The following is a 20,826-nucleotide window of genomic DNA, read 5'->3' on the forward strand; positions in this document are numbered from 1 at the left end:
CACCCACCCCTTCAGTGGCAGCAGTTGTGCCCCAGTTGTACAATTCACAGCTAGATTTGCATCAAGCACATTCAAAAATACGCCATTCTTATCCGTCCCCAGGATGACACCGGGGTAGGTAGCAAAGTCTTTGCTGAACCATGACTTGTTCATCTTGGCTTCTTTTAAAAACACATCAAGCAAGGGTTACTCCAAGCGAAGCCTCCCTTTTTTCCAAAAATTGTGCCCCACACACACCCACCCTTTCAGTGGCAGCACTTGTGCCCTAGTTGTACACTTCACAGCTAGATTTGCATCAAGCACATTCAAAAATACGCCATTCTTATCCGTCCCCAGGATGACACCGGGGTAGGTAGCAAAGTCTTTGCTGAACCATGACTTGTTCATCTTGGCTTCTTTTAAAAACACATCAAGCAAGGGTTACTCCAAGCGGAGCCTCCCTTTTTTCCAAAAATTGTGCCCCACACACACCCACCCCTTCAGTGGCAGCACTTGTGCCCTAGTTGTACACTTCACAGCTAGATTTGCATCAAGCACATTCAAAAATACGCTATTCTTAACCGTCCCCAGGATGACACCGGGGTAGGTAGCAAAGTCTTTCCTGATCCCAGCTCTGTTCATCTTGGCTTCTTTTAAAAACACAGCAAGCAAGGGTTATCCAAGCGGAGCCTCCCTTTTTTCCAAAAATTGTGCCCCACACACCCACCCTTTCAGTGGCAGCACTTGTGCCCCAGTTGTACAATTCACAGCTAGATTTGCATCAAGCACATTCAAAAATACGCCATTCTTATCCGTCCCCAGGATGACACCAGGGTAGGTAGCAAAGTCTTTGCTGAACCATGACTTGTTCATCTTGGCTTCTTTTAAAAACAATGTAAGCAAGGGTTACTCCAAGCGAAGTCTCCCTTTTTTCCAAAAATTGTGCCCCACACACACCCACCCATTCAGTGGCAGCACTTGTGCCCTAGTTGTACACTTCACAGCTAGATTTTCATCAAGCACATTAAAAAATACGCTATTCTTAACCGTCCCCAGGATGACACCGGGGTAGGTAGCAAAGTCTTTCCTGATCCCAGCTCTGTTCATCTTGGCTTCTTTTAAAAACACAGCAAGCAAGGGTTACTCCAAGCGGAGTCTCCCTTTTTTACAAAAATTGGGCCCCACACACACCCACCCCTTCAGTGGCAGCACTTGTGCCCTAGTTGTACACTTCACAGCTAGATTTGCATCAAGCACATTCCAAATCCACAAGCATTTACTCTCCCCAGGATGACACAGGGGTAGTAAATTCCTTCTGGATCCATGACTTGTTCATTTTGATGAACGTCAGTCTGTCCACATTGTCACTGGACAGACGCGTGCGCTTATCTGTCAGCACACACCCAGCAGCACTGAAGACACGTTCAGAGACAACGCTGGCAGCTGGACACGACAAAATCTCCAACGCGTAACTGGATAGCTCTGGCCATTTTTCTAGATTTGAAGCCCAAAATGAGCAAGGCTCCATTTGCAAAGTCATGGCATCGATGTTCATTTGTAGATACTCCTGTATCATCCTCTCCAGCCGTTGACTATGTGTCAGACTTGTTGTCTCTGGTGGCCTTGCAAAGGAGGGTCTAAAAAAATTATGAAAAGATTCCATAAAATTGCTGTTACCAGCACCAGATACGGTCCTACTGGTACGTGTAAGCATTGTTGACCTTAGGGAGATCAACATATTATTTGCTACTGGTACGTGTAGACTGTTGAAGATGACGAGACCGTCCCATGTTTGTCAAGTTACAACTGGGAGATTCACTCCCTGCACCTGCACGGTTGTTTGGTGGAAAAGCGGATCTAAGATCGAGTAGCAGCTTCTGCTGATACTCCTGCATACGTGCGTCCCTTTCTATGGCTGGAATTATGTCACAAAATTTGGACTTGTACCGGGGATCTAATAGTGTGGCAAGCCAGTAGTCATCATCACTTCTAATTTTGACAATACGAGGGTCATGTTGGAGGTAGTGCAACAAGAAGGCACTTATGTGTCTTGCGCAGCCATGCGGACCAAGTCCACGCTGTGTTTGTGGCATAGAGGTGCTAACCGTTCTTTCTTCCTCTGACATCTCCCCCCAATCTCTTTCAACTGAAATTTGACCAAGGTCTCCCTCATCTGCTGAGTCTTCCATGTCCATGGACAGTTCGTCCTCCATTTCTTCATGTCCTCCTGCACCATCCTCAACATCTCGCCTGTTACCATGCGCCCTTGTTGATCCCTGTCCCCCATGCTCCCATGCCTGGCGCCTTGGTGATGATGAACGTCTGGACCTTGGTGATGTTGTTGTGTCTTGCGCATATGAATCCTCTTGTAGTTCATCCCCTTCCTGTTGTCCCACCCCCTGACTCCGAATAGTGTTTAGCGTGTGCTCCAGCATGTAAATGACTGGAATCGTCATGCTGATAATGGCATTGTCAGCGCTAAACATATTAGTCGCCATGTCGAAACTGTGCAGAAGGGTGCATAGGTCCTTGATCTGAGACCACTCCATCAGGGTTATCTGCCCCACCTCTGCATCCCGTTGGCCCAGGCTATACGTCATGACGTATTGCACCAGGGCACGGCGGTGCTGCCACAGTCGCTGTAACATGTGGAAAGTTGAATTCCAGCGTGTCGCCACATCGCATTTCAGGCGATAAACCGGCAGGCCGAAAGACTTCTGGAGCGATGCAAGTCGCTCAGCTGCGGCGCTTGAACGGCGGAAGTGAGCAGACAGTTTTCGTGCCCTGTTTAGAAGGCCATCTAGGCCGGGATAGTGTGTTAAAAATTGCTGCACGACAAGGTTCAACACGTGTGTCACCTTGCCCAGGCGAAGGGCCGCACCCAGGTTTGCAGCATTGTCGCACACGGCCTTACCAGGCTGCAGGTTGAGTGGAGACAACCATTTATTAAACTCGGACCGCAGAACTGACCACAACTCCTCAGCTGTGTGACTCTTATTCCCAAGACATGTCAAGCTAAAGACCGCCTGATGCCGTTGCGCTCTGCTGCCAGCATAGTAATGAGGGGTGCGTGATTCCTTCTGCGCAGTGAGAACGCTGGTGGCCTGACCAGGCAGGCTTGGGGCGGAGGTGGAGGACCCAGATGAGGTGGAGGATGCAGAAGCAGTGGCGGAACTTGGACAGACAGAGGATTGACACACAAGTCGTGGGGACGGCAAGACTTGTGCAGCAGACCCTTCACCATTTATCACCATAGTTACCCAGTGCCCAGTGAGCGACATGTAACGTCCCTGTCCATGCTTACTGGTCCAAGTATCGGTGGTGAAATGCACCCGTTCACACACAGAGTTTCTCAAGGAAGCGGTGATGTTGTGTGCGACATGCTGGTGTAGCGCGGGCACACCTTTCTTAGAGAAGTAGTGGTGACTAGGCATCTGGTACTGGGGCACAGCGACAGACATAAGGTCTCTAAAATCCTGTGTGTCCACTAGGCGGAAAGGCAGCATTTCTGTAGTCAACAGATTACAGAGGGATAGAGTCAACCTCTTAGCTTTGTCATGGGTCGCAGGAAATGGCCTTTTATTTGTCCATATCTGAGGGACAGAGATCTGGCTGCTGTGTGTAGACGGTGTTGAGTAGGGTGTCCCTGGAAAAATGCAGGTTTGTGAGGAAAGTGCAGGCGGAGACATGATGTTGCCTTCATCCAAAGTTGGTGCTATCGATGTCTGAGAGAGCTGTACACACTCACTTGTTTCCCCTTCCAAAACAACTGATGACCTACCAAGCAAACTGCCTGTTGCGGTTACAGTGGTGGAAGTTGTGGGTGGAAAAACAGGTGTGACAGCTGTCCCCACAGTCCTAGAAGATGACGAGCGCGCGGATGCACTGGAAGGGGTAGGCGGTGGATGGTTCGCTCCGCTAGGCCGCATTGCAGCACGGTGAGCTTCCCACCGGGCCATATGATATTTATTCATGTGACGATTCATGGAAGAAGTTGTCAAACTGCTGAGGTTTTGACCTCTACTAAGAGAACCATGACAAATTTTACAGATCACATAATTTGGGCGATCTTTTTCTATGTCAAAAAAGGACCAGGCTAGGCAAGGCTTAGAGGCCATGCGACCTGTTGATCCACCCCGAATAATGCTCAGAGGCAGAGTGGTGGCTGAGGATGCAGTTGTAGACATGCTACCAGTACTCCGACTCTGTCCAGGAAGGCGCAAGGTAACTTCGTCATCAGTTGCATCCTCCTCCACCACCTCTGTTGACCTCCTCGAGTGCCTGACTGTGGGTTGACAGTAGGTGGAATCTAGAACTTCATCATCAATTGTTGTGTTTGCACTCCCCTCCCCCTCAGACCGAGCCTCTTCTTGCCCTGACCGAATATTTAAGTTGTCATCCCAATCGGGTATCTGAGTCTCATCTTCATCAGTATGTTCCTCGTTCCTCATTGTCTACAACAACAGGTGTTACAGTTTGTGACAAAGGGTCAACATTATGCTCCGAAACTTGGTCCTCACGGCCTGAATCAGAGTCACAAAGGTTCTGGGCATCACTGCAGACCATTTCCTGTTCTGTACTCACTGTAGCTTGGGAGCAGACCTCTGATTCCCAGGCTATAGTGTGACTGAACAGCTCTGCAGACTCAGCCATCTCAGTTCCACCATACTGTGCAGGGCTGATGGAGACTTCAGAGCTGGGAGAAATCAAGTTTGATTGGGATGACAACTCAGAGGACTGGTGTTTTTTGGATGCGGTACTTGAAGTGGCTGAGAGGGCACTTGTTGGACCACTTGAGATCCATTCAAGCATTTTCCTTTTTTGGCCATCATCTACCTTTGTTCCTGTTGTTCGTGTCCGTAAAAAAGGGAGCACATCGGATTGTCCACGGTAAGTAGTAGACATCTTACTTTTGCTGGTAGATGGTCTATCTTCAGCAGATGATAATGGAGCTTTGCCACCTTCCCCACGGACAAAACCTTTTTTGCCTTTTCCACCACGCCTCTTCCCCTTTCCACTAGCATCTGTCATTTTGCCACTCATGTTGATTGCGACAAGATTGTGGACTGAAAATGTGGTAGTAAAAATTGAGAGGTGGTGTAGATTGCAGTGGTGGTCTAGCTTTATTAACAGCAGAATAATAAAGAAAAAATATCCCTGACAATGCAACTACGGCCCTTAAACTGGCTGCAAAAATTGCTAGTATAATGGCTTAGTTATAATGAGTTGGAGTGTGCAATGCAGGCAGAGGTGCTGCAAATGTCTTTGCACTAGTGGGACTATAGACAAGTCCAATAGCCACGTTTAGGATGCCACTAGGTACACTGAGTGTTTGCTAGTATAATGGCTTAGTTATAATGAATTGGAGTGTGCAATGCAGGCAGAGGTGCTGCAAATATCTTTGCACTAGTGGGAATATAGCAAAGTCCAATAGCCACGTTTAGGATACCACTAGGTACACTGAGTGTTTGCTAGTATAATGGCTTAGTTATAATGAGTTGGAGTGTGCAATGCAGGCAGAGGTGCTGCAAATGTATTTGCACTAGTTGGAGTATAGCAAAGTCCAATAGCCACGTTTAGGATGCCACTAGGTACACTGAGTGTTTGCTAGTATAATGGCTTAGTTATAATGAGTTGGAGTGTGCAATGCAGGCAGAGGTGCTGCAAATGTCTTTGCACTAGTGGGAGTATAGCAAAGTCCAATAGCCAAGTTTAGGATGCCACTAGGTACACTGAGTGTTTGCTAGTATAATGGCTTAGTTATAATGAGTTGGAGTGTGCAATGCAGGCAGAGGTGCTGCAAATGTCTTTGCACTAGTGGGACTATAGCAAAGTCCAATAGCCACGTTTAGGATGCCACTAGGTACACTGAGTGTTTGCTAGTATAATGGCTTAGTTATCATGAGTTGGAGTGTGCAATGCAGGCAGAGGTGCTGCAAATGTCTTTGCACTAGTGGGACTATAGCAAAGTCCAATAGCCACGTTTAGGATGCCACTAGGTACACTGAGTGTTTGCTAGTATAATGGCTTAGTTATAATGAATTGGAGTGTGCAATGCAGGCAGAGGTGCTGCAAATGTCTTTGTACTAGTGGGACTATAGCAAAGTCCAATAGCCACGTTTAGGATGCTACTAGGTACACTGAGTGTTTGCTAGTATAATGGCTTAGTTATAATGAGTTGGAGTGTGCAATGCAGGCAAAGGTGCTGCAAATGTCTTTGCACTAGTGGGACTATAGCAAAGTCCAATAGCCACGTTTAGGATGCCACTAGGTACACTGAGTGTTTGCTAGTATAATGGCTTAGTTATAATGAGTTGGAGTGTGCAATGCAGGCAGAGGTGCTGCAAATGTCTTTGCACTAGTGGGACTATAGCAAAGTCCAATAGCCACGTTTAGGATGCCACTAGGTACACTGAGTGTTTGCTATTATAATGGCTTAGTTATCATGAGTTGGAGTGTGCAATGCAGGCAGAGGTGCTGCAAATGTCTTTGCACTAGTGGGACTATAGCAAAGTCCAATAGCCACGTTTAGGATGCCACTAGGTACACTGAGTGTTTGCTAGTATAATGGCTTAGTTATAATGAGTTGGAGTGTGCAATGCAGGCAGAGGTGCTGCAAATGTCTTTGCACTAGTGGGACTATAGCAAAGTCCAATAGCCACGTTTAGGATGCCACTAGGTACACTGAGTGTTTGCTAGTATAATGGCTTAGTTATCATGAGTTGGAGTGTGCAATGCAGGCAGAGGTGCTGCAAATGTCTTTGCACTAGTGGAACTATAGCAAAGTCCAATAGCCACGTTTAGGATGCCACTAGGTACACTGAGTGTTTGCTCGTATAATGGCTTAGTTATCATGAGTTGGAGTGTGCAATGCAGGCAGAGGTTCTGCAAATGTCTTTGCACTAGTGGGACTATAGCAAAGTCCAATAGCCATGTTTAGGATGCCACTAGGTACACTGAGTGTTTGCTAGTATAATGGCTTAGTTATCATGAGTTGGAGTGTGCAATGCAGGCAGAGGTGCTGCAAATATCTTTGCAATAGTGGGACTATACAGAAGTCCAATAGCCACGTTTAGGATGCCACTAGGTTCACTCATTGTTTGCTAGTATAATGGCTTAGTAACAATGAGTTTGAGTGTGCAGTGCAGGCATACGTGCGGCAAATATCTTTGCACTAGTGGGACTATGCAGAAGTCCAATAGCCACGTTTAGGATGCCACTAAGTTCACTCAGTGTTTGCTAGTATAATGGCTTAGTTATAATTTGTTGTTTTTCAAATCGACGCCCCAATGTTGTAAACATCTGTGAATCACCTATGTGTTCAATATGCTCAACACACACCTCAATGATTTCCTTCTGTGGTGTAGTTTTAAAGATTGGTCACTTCTAATCTTTTCGTCTGTTTTGCTTCTCTAGAGACTCCACAAATGTAACATGCTGTCTGCAGTCTTTCAGTCTATTACATATAAAATTATCCTCTAAAAAACAAAAAGTGCATTTCCTTTACTAGCCCTGCTTTGCGCCCAAACAGTAGTTTCTGACCACAAATTCAGTATTAACGGACTCAACATAAATTGCACAAAAAATTATGAGGTCCCTTTTCTCCTTCCACTCTTGAAAAAATATCTTTGCACTAGTGGTACTATACAGAACTCCAATAGCCATGTTTAGGATGCCACTAGGTTCACTCAGTGTTTGCTAGTATAATGGCTTAGTTATAATGAGTTCGAGTGTGCAATGCAGGCAGACGTGCTGCAAATATCTTTGCACTAGTGGGACTATACAGAAGTCCAATAGCCACGTTTAGGATGCCACTAAGTTCACTCAGTGTTTGCTAGTATAATGGCTTAGTAACAATGAGTTGGAGTGTGCAAAGGGCAGGAGGGTACAGTGGCAGGGTTGTGGGTCTCTGGGTAGAGGAAAGGAAGCCTGCCTTTCTATCCCTCCTAATGAGGAAATGCAGCGAGGAAATCCCTGACCTTAGCTACACAGACGCTGTCATCCTGTGTAGCTGTTAAACTCTGTTTTAAACTCTGTCACCTATGGCTCTGACCCTGCCGGTATGAGCCCTTAAAAGAACTGATAGAAAGTTCTATCCCTAAGCTGTCCAGTGCTGTGTATGGAGCATATACAGCAGTATCGGCGATAAGAGCTGCGCCAGTGATGTCTGACACCATGGACGCAGAAGGCAGATAATGGCGTGCTGGAGGAAAATGTCCGGTTTTATAATGCAGGGACATGTGACATAGACATCCTATCACACATGCCGTTGATTCTCTGGCTAAAAGTCCACTTAGCTGTGTGTGTGTCTGGGATTGGCTGACATGCTGGCCCGCCCCACTACACGCGCGCGCTTAGGGAAGGAAGACAAGGAAAAAAAAATGGTGATCGCCATTATACATACAGCAGTGATCTGAATGCGCAGTTCCCGCACACTATACACTAAAATGTCATAATAGTGTGAGTCACAGAGTGACTTACACTATTACAGCGGAAAGCCAGCTAGGAATTAGCTGGTCTTTTTGCTGCTAGAACCGTTCTCGAACGTATCTAGAACTATCGAGCTCTAACAAAAAGCTTGAGTTCTAGTTCGATCTAGAACAGCCCCCAAAATCACTCGAGCCGCGAACTGGAGAACCTTGAACCGCGAACCGCGCTCAACTCTACTCAGGAAAAATTTGACAACCATTTGTGTGGTCCACTTTTTCTTTTAAGACTTGACAAAATGAAAAACTTGAGTATAAAGCAGCATTTTAGTGGGAAAAAATATAATTTTCATTTTCACATCCAATGTTATAAAGCTCTGTAAAGACCCCGTTAGACCTAGATGTTCACAATACCTATACATGAATTCCTTGAGGGTTGTAGATTCTAATATGGCTTCAATTTTTTTTTTTTTTTTTGCTGTTTTAGCATATTAGGGGCTCTGAAGATGCAAAATAGCTTCCACAATCTACAGTATTTTAGCCAAAATTGAGCTACAGAATATAAATGCCACTATGTCCCTTCCAAGCAATGCTATGTGTCCAACAGTAGTTTCTGAACAGATTTGGGGTAATGATGTAATCAAAAACATTTCACAACACATTTTTTGATTATTTTTCTGTTCTTAATTCTTTGGAAAATTAAACATTAGAGGCCACAGTAACAATTTGTTGTTTTTCAAATCGACGCCCCAATGTTGTAAACATCTGTGAATCACCTATGTGTTCAATATGCTCAACACACACCTCAATGATTTCCTTCTGTGGTGTAGTTTTAAAGATTGGTCACTTCTAATCTTTTCGTCTGTTTTGCTTCTCTAGAGACTCCACAAATGCAACATGCTGTCTGCAGTCTTTCAGTCTTTTACATCCAAAATTATACTCTAAAAAACAAAAAGTGCATTTCCTTTACTAGCCCTGCTTTGCACCCAAACAGTAGTTTCTGACCACAAATTCAGTATTAACGGACTCAACATAAATTGCACAAAAAATTATGAGGTCCCTTTTCTCCTTCCACTCTTGAAAAAATGTAAAATATAGGACCAAAGTAACATTTTTGTAGAAATAACTAAAGCGCCTGAAGGGATAATTACCTTTTTAAATGTGTTTTTGAGTACTTTCAAAAGTCAGTTAATAAAAATGGGATCACTTATAGGCTTTTTTTTAAATGTAGGTCGCTAAAAGTCATTTTAAATTTGAAGTGGTCCAGACTCCGTAATAAAACATTTTTTGTAACGTTTGTGGCAAAAATAAAAAAGTTACTGTTAAAAATTTAACCCCTCTACATGTTTAACAAAAAAATACAATTCAAAAATGATGCTAATGTAAAGAATATATTTGTCAAATGACCCATACTAATTATTTTAAATGGTATGGAATTAAATTGTAAATTTTTGGCACACCGAGATGCCAAGACTGGACACAGAGGTTCACACATATCTATAGCGTATAAAAGTGGAAGTATAAAAGTGGTTCAAGATAAGAAATAAAAATAGCAGCACTCACTGTCTCAAGAGTTAAATTAATTGTGGCAAAAAAGTAGAATGAAAAAGGCGGTAGAGAACATAAAGGATGATATCCATTTTTTGTTACCACACGCTTCAAAGGTCCTGTGCATGAGGTTTAAAGAGAATTTCAGTTAAAAAAGAATATTCACTCTCTTAATGCATGTATAAGTGAGGGAAAACAGGATATCAGAAGGCTGGAATTCCGATTAAGATGGAAGTTGACCCGTTGACATTGCACTTTTATTCAATATTTTGTGCAGGTTAGAAAAAAGTGGAGCCAGCCATCCAGAACCTTCATGACAGTGCATAAAAATTAGTCACTTTTTGGCCCTGTCAGCAAAAATAAGTAAGGCGTCCATGATGTTTTTGAGCCTGAAAAAACTTATACAAGTTCTTTTGACTGCATTTATCATCATGTTTTAGTTTTCAGTGAATGCAGCTAATGGTTTCTTATCACATATATGGACTGCAGACAAATATCACTTGTAATCTTAATGATTTCCCATGGTTTTTCCATGTGTCTATAAAAAGTATTGTCTTTCAGGGTTTTTTTTATAAAATGTAAAGAAAAAATAAGATTAAGTTGACTACCCTGTTTGGACTATTTCATTGAGACTATTTAAAGTGTAAAATTTTTGGAAATGACAATTTTCCTATTTTATTTTTAGGTTCAGACATGTCTTTAAGACTGGTAAATGGCAATGGTCAATGTAACGGTCGTGTAGAAATCCTCTATAATGGAGCATGGGGAACTGTGTGTGATGATTATTTTGATTTGAACGCTGCACAAGTTGTATGCAGGCAGTTACATTGTGGCAACGCACTTGCAGCTAATGGCAGTGCTGCTTTTGGCCAAGGACAAGGAAAAATTGTATTGGATGATGTGCAATGTACCGGCAATGAACAACGTGTATGGGACTGTCAACACCAACCATATACAGTAAACAACTGTGGCCACAATGAAGATGCTGGAGTTGTCTGCACAGGTATAGTCAGATAGAAGAAATTCTTTTTAGTCATTTGTTATCATTCCATGTTTTATCATAGATGTTAGAGTTCAGGTAGATAATATTTTTAGACTGTCTACAACTTAGGGTACTGTAAACAAAAAAATAGATTTTGTAGGGAAGTCCTAGAGGATTAGAGGTATATTGGTTTCTGCCCCATCACCACCCAGCTGCTATTATGTTTTATGTGGGATAGGAGGATTACTTTGTGAGGTCATTAATAACCCAACCATGAAATGATGATAAGTTAAACTTTTTTTAGCGGAAACATACTAACAAAAGACTTAATAAACATTTAATATTTTTTACTATGTTTTTTTTTCAAATTCTATTTACTTTCTAGTTTTTTTACTGTCATGTCAATACTACTTTACTAAGGTGACAAAGCACAAGTAAATCTTATATATACACATGCTCTGTGACAAAGGAATGATTGATGCAGGTCCCACCACAATGATCCAAATTTATTTTGAGAATAGGGTCAGACTGCTGTCAATGGAGAGTTTCCAAAATGGGGTCACTTGTGGGGGTTTCTGCTGATTTTGCATGTAAGGGATTCTTCAAATGTGACAATGATGTATACAGTATATTACAGCCAAAATGGTGGTCCTAAATTGAAATAGCGCACCTCCCATTTTATGCCTTGCAAAGTGCCTAAACAGCAGTTTCCTACCACAAATTGGGTAATAGCAAACTCAGGAGAAATTTCACAACCATTTGTGTGGTCCACTTTTTCTTTTAAGACTTGGAAAAATGAAAAACTTAAGTATAAAGCAGCATTTTAGTGGAAAAAAATATAATTTTCATTTTAACATCCAATGTTATAAAGCTCTGTAAAGCACCCGTTAGACGTAGATGTTCACAATACCTATACATGAATTCCTTGAGGGTTGTAGATTCCAATATGGCTTCAATTTTTTTTTTTTTTTTGCTGTTTTAGCATATTAGGGGCTCTGAAGATGCAAAATGGCTTCCACAATCTACAATATTTTAGCCAAAATTGAGCTACAGAATATAAATGCCACTATGTCCCTTCCAAGCAATGCTATGTGTCCAACAGTAGTTTCTGAACAGATTTGGGGTAATGATTTGAGATGAGCGAACCGGTCCCGGTTCGGCTCGAGGTCGGTTCACCGACCGGAGGTCCCGTTCGAGTTCGGCTCGTCGAACGTTCGACGAACCGAACTCGAACTGCATAGGAAACAATGGCAGGCAATCACAAACACAAAAAAACACCTAGAAAACACCCTCAAAGGTGTCCAAAAGGTGACAAACAACTCAAACACATGGGAAAGTGAAAAGGACATATACTAATGCGAAAACAAAACAGCTGGACAAGAAAAAAGAGGAGGACACACAGATATATGAGTATATGCAAGGAAACATCGATTCCATTATTGTGCAACTTGAGCCCTGCTCATTTTAGGCTTCCAATCTTGATAAATTGCCTGAGCTCGCCACGTACGCCTTGGGGATCTTGTCCTGTCCTGCAGCCAGCGTTCTCTCGGAACCTGTCTTCAGTGCTGCTGGGGGTCTGCTGGCAGATAAGCACACGTGTCTGTCCACTGACAATGTGGACATGGCTCTCAGAGGACTTTTCTTCCCCTGGGTCAGGTATTTTTGAGAGTGCTTCATGCAAAGCATCTTTTTCTTTTTCAAAAGGGGGCTCAACCGATGCCAGGCAAGTGGGGTGTGTGTGGCCCAGCTAGTGGAAACGAGGGAGACTGTGGTTGGAGTCCCCTCGCTGTGTTTCTAAAAGAACCAAGATGAACAAGTCATGGCTCTCAGAGGACTTTTCTTCCCCTGGGTCAGCCAGGGGACGGGAAAGGCACGCGTATTTTTGAGAGTGCTTCATGCAAAGCATCTTTTTCTTTTTCAAAAGGGGGCTCAACCGATGCCAGGCAAGTGGGGTGTGTGTGGCCCAGTTAGTGGAAATGAGGGAGACTGTGGTTGGAGTCCCCGCGCTGTGTTTCTAAAAGAACCAAGATGAACAAGTCATGGCTCTCAGAGGACTTTTCTTCCCCTGGGTCAGCCAGGGGTCGGGAAAGGCACGCGTATTTTTGAGAGTGTTTCATGCAAAGCATCTTTTTCTTTTTCAAAAGGGGGCTCAACCGATGCCAGGCAAGTGGGGTGTGTGTGGCCCAGTTAGTGGAAACGAGGGAGACTGTGGTTGGAGTCCCCTCGCTGTGTTTCTAAAAGAACCAAGATGAACAAGTCATGGCTCTCAGAGGACTTTTCTTCCCCTGGGTCAGCCAGGGGACGGGAAAGGCACGCGTATTTTTGAGAGTGCTTCATGCAAAGCATCTTTTTCTTTTTCAAAAGGGGGCTCAACCGATGCCAGTCAAGTGGGGTGTGTGTGGCCCAGTTAGTGGAAATGAGGGAGACTGTGGTTGGAGTCCCCGCGCTGTGTTTCTAAAAGAACGAAGATGAACAAGTCATGGCTCTCAGAGGACTTTTCTTCCCCTGGGTCAGCCAGGGGACGGGAAAGGCACGCGTATTTTTGAGAGTGCTTCATGCAAAGCATCTTTTTCTTTTTCAAAAGGGGGCTCAACCGATGCCAGGCAAGTGGGGTGTGTGTGGCCCAGTTAGTGGAAACGAGGGAGACTGTGGTTGGAGTCCCCTCGCTGTGTTTCTAAAAGAACCAAGATGAACAAGTCATGGCCCTCAGAGGACTTTTCTTCCCCTGGGTCAGTTAGGGGACGGGAAAGGCACGCGTATTTTTGAGAGTGCTTCATGCAAAGCATCTTTTTCTTTATCAAAAGGGGGCTCAACCGATGCCATGCAAGTGGGGTGTGTGTGGGCCAGTTAGTGGAAACGAGGGAGACTGTGGTTGGAGTCCCCGCGCTTTGTTTCTAAAAGAACCAAGATGAACAAGTCATGGCTCTCAGAGGACTTTTCTTCCCCTGGGTCAGCCAGGAGACGGGAAAGGCACTCGAATTTTTGAGAGTGCTTCATGCAAAGCATCATTTTCTTTTTCAAAAGGGGGCTCAACCGATGCCAGGCAAGTGGGGTGTGTGTGGCCCAGTTAGTGGAAACGAGGGAGACTGTGGTTGGAGTCCCCGCGCTGTGTTTCTAAAAGAACCAAGATGAAAAAGTCATGGCTCTCAGAGGACTTTTCTTCCCCTGGGTCAGCCAGGGGACGGGAAAGGCATGCGTATTTTTGAGAGTGCTTCATGCAAAGCATCTTTTTCTTTTTCAAAAGGGGGCTCAACCGATGCCAGGCAAGTGGGGTGTGTGTGGCCCAGTTAGTGGAAACGAGGGAGACTGTGGTTGGAGTCCCCGCGCTGTGTTTCTAAAAGAACCAAGATGAACAAGTCATGGCTCTCAGAGGACTTTTCTTCCCCTGGGTCAGCCAGGGGACAGGAAAGGCACGCGTATTTTTGAGAGTGCTTCATGCAAAGCATCTTTTTCTTTTTAAAAGGGGGCTCAACCGACGCCAGTCAAGTGGGGTGTGTGTGGCCCAGTTAGTGGAAACGAGGGAGACTGTGGTTGGAGTCCCCGCGCTGTGTTTCTAAAAGAACCAAGATGAACAAGTCATGGCTCTCAGAGGACTTTTCTTCCCCTGGGTCAGCCAGGGGACGGGAAAGGCACGCGTATTTTTGAGAGTGCTTCATGCAAAGCATCTTTTTCTTTTTAAAAGGGGGCTCAACCGATGCCAGTCAAGTGGGGTGTGTGTGGCCCAGTTAGTGGAAACGAGGGAGACTGTGGTTGGAGTCCCCTCGCTGTGTTTCTAAAAGAACCAAGATGAAAAAGTCATGGCTCTCAGAGGACTTTTCTTCCCCGGGGTCAGCCAGGGGACGGGAAAGGCACGCGTATTTTTGAGAGTGCTACATGCAAAGCATCTTTTTCTTTTTCAAAAGGGGGCTCAACCGATGCCAGGCAAGTGGGGTGTGTGTGGCCCAGTTAGTGGAAACGAGGGAGACTGTGGTTGGAGTCCACGCGCTGTGTTTCTAAAAGAACCAAGATTAACAAGTCATGGCTCTCAGAGGACTTTTCTTCCCCTGGGTCAGCCAGGGGACGGGAAAGGCACGCGTATTTTTGAGAGTGCTTCATGCAAAGCATCTTTTTCTTTTTAAAAGGGGGCTCAACCGACGCCAGTCAAGTGGGGTGTGTGTGGCCCAGTTAGTGGAAACGAGGGAGACTGTGGTTGGAGTCCCCGTGCTGTGTTTCTAAAAGAACCAAGATGAACAAGTCATGGCTCTCAGAGGACTTTTCTTCCCCTGGGTCAGCCAGGGGACGGGAAAGGCACGCGTATTTTTGAGAGTGCTTCATGCAAAGCATCTTTTTCTTTTTAAAAGGGGGCTCAACCAATGCCAGTCAAGTGGGGTGTGTGTGGCCCAGTTAGTGGAAACGAGGGAGACTGTGGTTGGAGTCCCCTTGCTGTGTTTCTAAAAGAACCAAGATGAACAAGTCATGGCTCTCAGAGGACTTTTCTTCCCCTGGGTCAGCCAGGGGACGGGAAAGGCATGCATATTTTTGAGAGTGCTTCATGCAAAGCATCTTTTTCTTTATCAAAAGGGGGCTCAACCGATGCCAGGCAAGTGGGGTGTGTGTGGGCCAGTTAGTGGAAACGAGGGAGACTGTGGTTGGAGTCCCCGCGCTGTGTTTCTAAAGAACCAAGATGAACAAGTCATGGCTCTCAGAGGACTTTTCTTCCCCTGGGTCAGCCAGGGGACGGGAAAGGCACGCGTATTTTTGAGAGTGCTTCATGCAAAGCATCTTTTTCTTTTTTAAAAGGGGGCTCAACCGATGCCAGGCAAGTGGGGTGTGTGTGGCCCAGTTAGTGGAAACGAGGGAGACTGTGGTTGGAGTCCCCTCGCTGTGTTTCTAAAAGAACCAAGATGAACAAGTCATGGCTCTCAAAGGACTTTTCTTCCCCTGGGTCAGCCAGGGGACGGGAAAGGCACGCGTATTTTTGAGAGTGCTTCATGCAAAGCATCTTTTTCTTCTTCAAAAGGGGGCTCAACCGATGCCAGGCAAGTGGGGTGTGTGTGGCCCAGTTAGTGGAAACGAGGGAGACTGTGGTTGGAGTCCCCGCGCTGTGTTTCTAAAAGAACCAAGATGAACAAGTCATGGCTCTCAGAGGACTTTTCTTCCCCTGGGTCAGCCAGGGGACGGGAAAGGCACGCGTATTTTTGAGAGTGCTTCATGCAAAGCATCTTTTTCTTTTTAAAAGGGGGCTCAACCGATGCCAGTCAAGTGGGGTGTGTGTGGCCCAGTTAGTGGAAACGAGGGAGACTGTGGTTGGAGTCCCCTAGCTGTGTTTCTAAAAGAACCAAGATGAAAAAGTCATGGCTCTCAGAGGACTTTTCTTCCCCGGGGTCAGCCAGGGGACGGGAAAGGGACGCGTATTTTTGAGAGTGCTTCATGCAAAGCATCTTTTTCTTTTTCAAAAGGGGGCTCAACCGATGCCAGGCAAGTGGGGTGTGTGTGGCCCAGTTAGTGGAAACGAGGGAGACTGTGGTTGGAGTCCACGCGCTGTGTTTCTAAAAGAACCAAGATTAACAAGTCATGGCTCTCAGAGGACTTTTCTTCCCCTGGGTCAGCCAGGGGACGGGAAAGGCACGCGTATTTTTGAGAGTGCTTCATGCAAAGCATCTTTTTCTTTTTAAAAGGGGGCTCAACCGACGCCAGTCAAGTGGGGTGTGTGTGGCCCAGTTAGTGGAAACGAGGGAGACTGTGGTTGGAGTCCCCGTGCTGTGTTTCTAAAAGAACCAAGATGAACAAGTCATGGCTCTCAGAGGACTTTTCTTCCCCTGGGTCAGCCAGGGGACGGGAAAGGCACGCGTATTTTTGAGAGTGCTTCATGCAAAGCATCTTTTTCTTTTTAAAAGGGGGCTCAACCAATGCCAGTCAAGTGGGGTGTGTGTGGCCCAGTTAGTGGAAACGAGGGAGACTGTGGTTGGAGTCCCCTCGCTGTGTTTCTAAAAGAACCAAGATGAACAAGTCATGGCTCTCAGAGGACTTTTCTTCCCCTGGGTCAGCCAGGGGACGGGAAAGGCATGCATATTTTTGAGAGTGCTTCATGCAAAGCATCTTTTTCTTTATCAAAAGGGGGCTCAACCGATGCCAGGCAAGTGGGGTGTGTGTGGGCCAGTTAGTGGAAACGAGGGAGACTGTGGTTGGAGTCCCCGCGCTGTGTTTCTAAAGAACCAAGATGAACAAGTCATGGCTCTCAGAGGACTTTTCTTCCCCTGGGTCAGCCAGGGGACGGGAAAGGCACGCGTATTTTTGAGAGTGCTTCATGCAAAGCATCTTTTTCTTTTTTAAAAGGGGGCTCAACCGATGCCAGGCAAGTGGGGTGTGTGTGGCCCAGTTAGTGGAAACGAGGGAGACTGTGGTTGGAGTCCCCTCGCTGTGTTTCTAAAAGAACCAAGATGAACAAGTCATGGCTCTCAAAGGACTTTTCTTCCCCTGGGTCAGCCAGGGGACGGGAAAGGCACGCGTATTTTTGAGAGTGCTTCATGCAAAGCATCTTTTTCTTTTTCAAAAGGGGGCTCAACCGATGCCAGTCAAGTGGGGTGTGTGTGGCCCAGTTAGTGGAAATGAGGGAGACTGTGGTTGGAGTCCCCGCGCTGTGTTTCTAAAAGAACGAAGATGAACAAGTCATGGCTCTCAGAGGACTTTTCTTCCCCTGGGTCAGCCAGGGGACGGGAAAGGCACGCGTATTTTTGAGAGTGCTTCATGCAAAGCATCTTTTTCTTTTTCAAAAGGGGGCTCAACCGATGCCAGGCAAGTGGGGTGTGTGTGGCCCAGTTAGTGGAAACGAGGGAGACTGTGGTTGGAGTCCCCTCGCTGTGTTTCTAAAAGAACCAAGATGAACAAGTCATGGCCCTCAGAGGACTTTTCTTCCCCTGGGTCAGTTAGGGGACGGGAAAGGCACGCGTATTTTTGAGAGTGCTTCATGCAAAGCATCTTTTTCTTTATCAAAAGGGGGCTCAACCGATGCCATGCAAGTGGGGTGTGTGTGGGCCAGTTAGTGGAAACGAGGGAGACTGTGGTTGGAGTCCCCGCGCTTTGTTTCTAAAAGAACCAAGATGAACAAGTCATGGCTCTCAGAGGACTTTTCTTCCCCTGGGTCAGCCAGGAGACGGGAAAGGCACTCGAATTTTTGAGAGTGCTTCATGCAAAGCATCATTTTCTTTTTCAAAAGGGGGCTCAACCGATGCCAGGCAAGTGGGGTGTGTGTGGCCCAGTTAGTGGAAACGAGGGAGACTGTGGTTGGAGTCCCCGCGCTGTGTTTCTAAAAGAACCAAGATGAAAAAGTCATGGCTCTCAGAGGACTTTTCTTCCCCTGGGTCAGCCAGGGGACGGGAAAGGCATGCGTATTTTTGAGAGTGCTTCATGCAAAGCATCTTTTTCTTTTTCAAAAGGGGTCTCAACCGATGCCAGGCAAGTGGGGTGTGTGTGGCCCAGTTAGTGGAAACGAGGGAGACTGTGGTTGGAGTCCCCGCGCTGTGTTTCTAAAAGAACCAAGATGAACAAGTCATGGCTCTCAGAGGACTTTTCTTCCCCTGGGTCAGCCAGGGGACAGGAAAGGCACGCGTATTTTTGAGAGTGCTTCATGCAAAGCATCTTTTTCTTTTTAAAAGGGGGCTCAACCGACGCCAGTCAAGTGGGGTGTGTGTGGCCCAGTTAGTGGAAACGAGGGAGACTGTGGTTGGAGTCCCCGCGCTGTGTTTCTAAAAGAACCAAGATGAACAAGTCATGGCTCTCAGAGGACTTTTCTTCCCCTGGGTCAGCCAGGGGACGGGAAAGGCACGCGTATTTTTGAGAGTGCTTCATGCAAAGCATCTTTTTCTTTTTAAAAGGGGGCTCAACCGATGCCAGTCAAGTGGGGTGTGTGTGGCCCAGTTAGTGGAAACGAGGGAGACTGTGGTTGGAGTCCCCTCGCTGTGTTTCTAAAAGAACCAAGATGAAAAAGTCATGGCTCTCAGAGGACTTTTCTTCCCCGGGGTCAGCCAGGGGACGGGAAAGGCACGCGTATTTTTGAGAGTGCTTCATGCAAAGCATCTTTTTCTTTTTCAAAAGGGGGCTCAACCGATGCCAGGCAAGTGGGGTGTGTGTGGCCCAGTTAGTGGAAACGAGGGAGACTGTGGTTGGAGTCCACGCGCTGTGTTTCTAAAAGAACCAAGATTAACAAGTCATGGCTCTCAGAGGACTTTTCTTCCCCTGGGTCAGCCAGGGGACGGGAAAGGCACGCGTATTTTTGAGAGTGCTTCATGCAAAGCATCTTTTTCTTTTTAAAAGGGGGCTCAACCGACGCCAGTCAAGTGGGGTGTGTGTGGCCCAGTTAGTGGAAACGAGGGAGACTGTGGTTGGAGTCCCCGTGCTGTGTTTCCAAAAGAACCAAGATGAACAAGTCATGGCTCTCAGAGGACTTTTCTTCCCCTGGGTCAGCCAGGGGACGGGAAAGGCACGCGTATTTTTGAGAGTGCTTCATGCAAAGCATCTTTTTCTTTTTAAAAGGGGGCTCAACCAATGCCAGTCAAGTGGGGTGTGTGTGGCCCAGTTAGTGGAAACGAGGGAGACTGTGGTTGGAGTCCCCTCGCTGTGTTTCTAAAAGAACCAAGATGAACAAGTCATGGCTCTCAGAGGACTTTTCTTCCCCTGGGTCAGCCAGGGGACGGGAAAGGCATGCATATTTTTGAGAGTGCTTCATGCAAAGCATCTTTTTCTTTATCAAAAGGGGGCTCAACCGATGCCAGGCAAGTGGGGTGTGTGTGGGCCAGTTAGTGGAAACGAGGGAGACTGTGGTTGGAGTCCCCGCGCTGTGTTTCTAAAGAACCAAGATGAACAAGTCATGGCTCTCAGAGGACTTTTCTTCCCCTGGGTCAGCCAGGGGACGGGAAAGGCACGCGTATTTTTGAGAGTGCTTCATGCAAAGCATCTTTTTCTTTTTTAAAAGGGGGCTCAACCGATGCCAGGCAAGTGGGGTGTGTGTGGCCCAGTTAGTGGAAACGAGGGAGACTGTGGTTGGAGTCCCCTCGCTGTGTTTCTAAAAGAACCAAGATGAACAAGTCATGGCTCTCAAAGGACTTTTCTTCCCCTGGGTCAGCCAGGGGACGGGAAAGGCACGCGTATTTTTGAGAGTGCTTCATGCAAAGCATCTTTTTCTTTTTCAAAAGGGGGCTCAACCGATGCCAGGCAAGTGGGGTGTGTGTGGCCCAGTTAGTGGAAACGAGGGAGACTGTGGTTGGAGTCCCCGCGCTGTGTTTCTAAAAGAACCAAGATGAACAAGTCATGGCTCTCAGAGGACTTTTCTTCCCCTGGGTCAGCCAGGGGACGGGAAAGGCACGCGTATTTTTGAGAGTGCTTCATGCAAAGCATCTTTTTCTTTTTAAAAGGGGGCTCAACCGATGCCAGTCAAGTGGGGTGTGTGTGGCCCAGTTAGTGGAAACGAGGGAGACTGTGGTTGGAGTCCCCTAGCTGTGTTTCTAAAAGAACCAAGATGAAAAAGTCATGGCTCTCAGAGGACTTTTCTTCCCCGGGGTCAGCCAGGGGACGGGAAAGGCACGCGTATTTTTGAGAGTGCTTCATGCAAAGCATCTTTTTCTTTTTCAAAAGGGGGCTCAACCGATGCCAGGCAAGTGGGGTGTGTGTGGCCCAGTTAGTGGAAACGAGGGAGACTGTGGTTGGAGTCCACGCGCTGTGTTTCTAAAAGAACCAAGATTAACAAGTCATGGCTCTCAGAGGACTTTTCTTCCCCTGGGTCAGCCAGGGGACGGGAAAGGCACGCGTATTTTTGAGAGTGCTTCATGCAAAGCATCTTTTTCTTTTTAAAAGGGGGCTCAACCGACGCCAGTCAAGTGGGGTGTGTGTGGCCCAGTTAGTGGAAACGAGGGAGAC

At 46.3% G+C, this 20,826-nt stretch overlaps 1 protein-coding gene across 1 annotated transcript in view; it reads left to right on the forward strand.

Moving 5' to 3' along the window:
- The window catches only part of LOC142312631 (scavenger receptor cysteine-rich domain-containing protein DMBT1-like), a 660,637-nt gene that overhangs the window by 603,157 nt on the left and 36,654 nt on the right, over positions 1-20,826 (forward strand). Inside the window, exon 20 of the mRNA XM_075351627.1 lies at positions 10,639-10,956. Within this exon, the coding sequence (XP_075207742.1) occupies positions 10,639-10,956 (318 nt within the window). The remainder of the gene's footprint in view (positions 1-10,638; positions 10,957-20,826) is intronic.

Source organism: Anomaloglossus baeobatrachus, chromosome 5, assembly GCF_048569485.1.
Source record: "Anomaloglossus baeobatrachus isolate aAnoBae1 chromosome 5, aAnoBae1.hap1, whole genome shotgun sequence".
NCBI lineage: Eukaryota > Metazoa > Chordata > Amphibia > Anura > Aromobatidae > Anomaloglossus > Anomaloglossus baeobatrachus.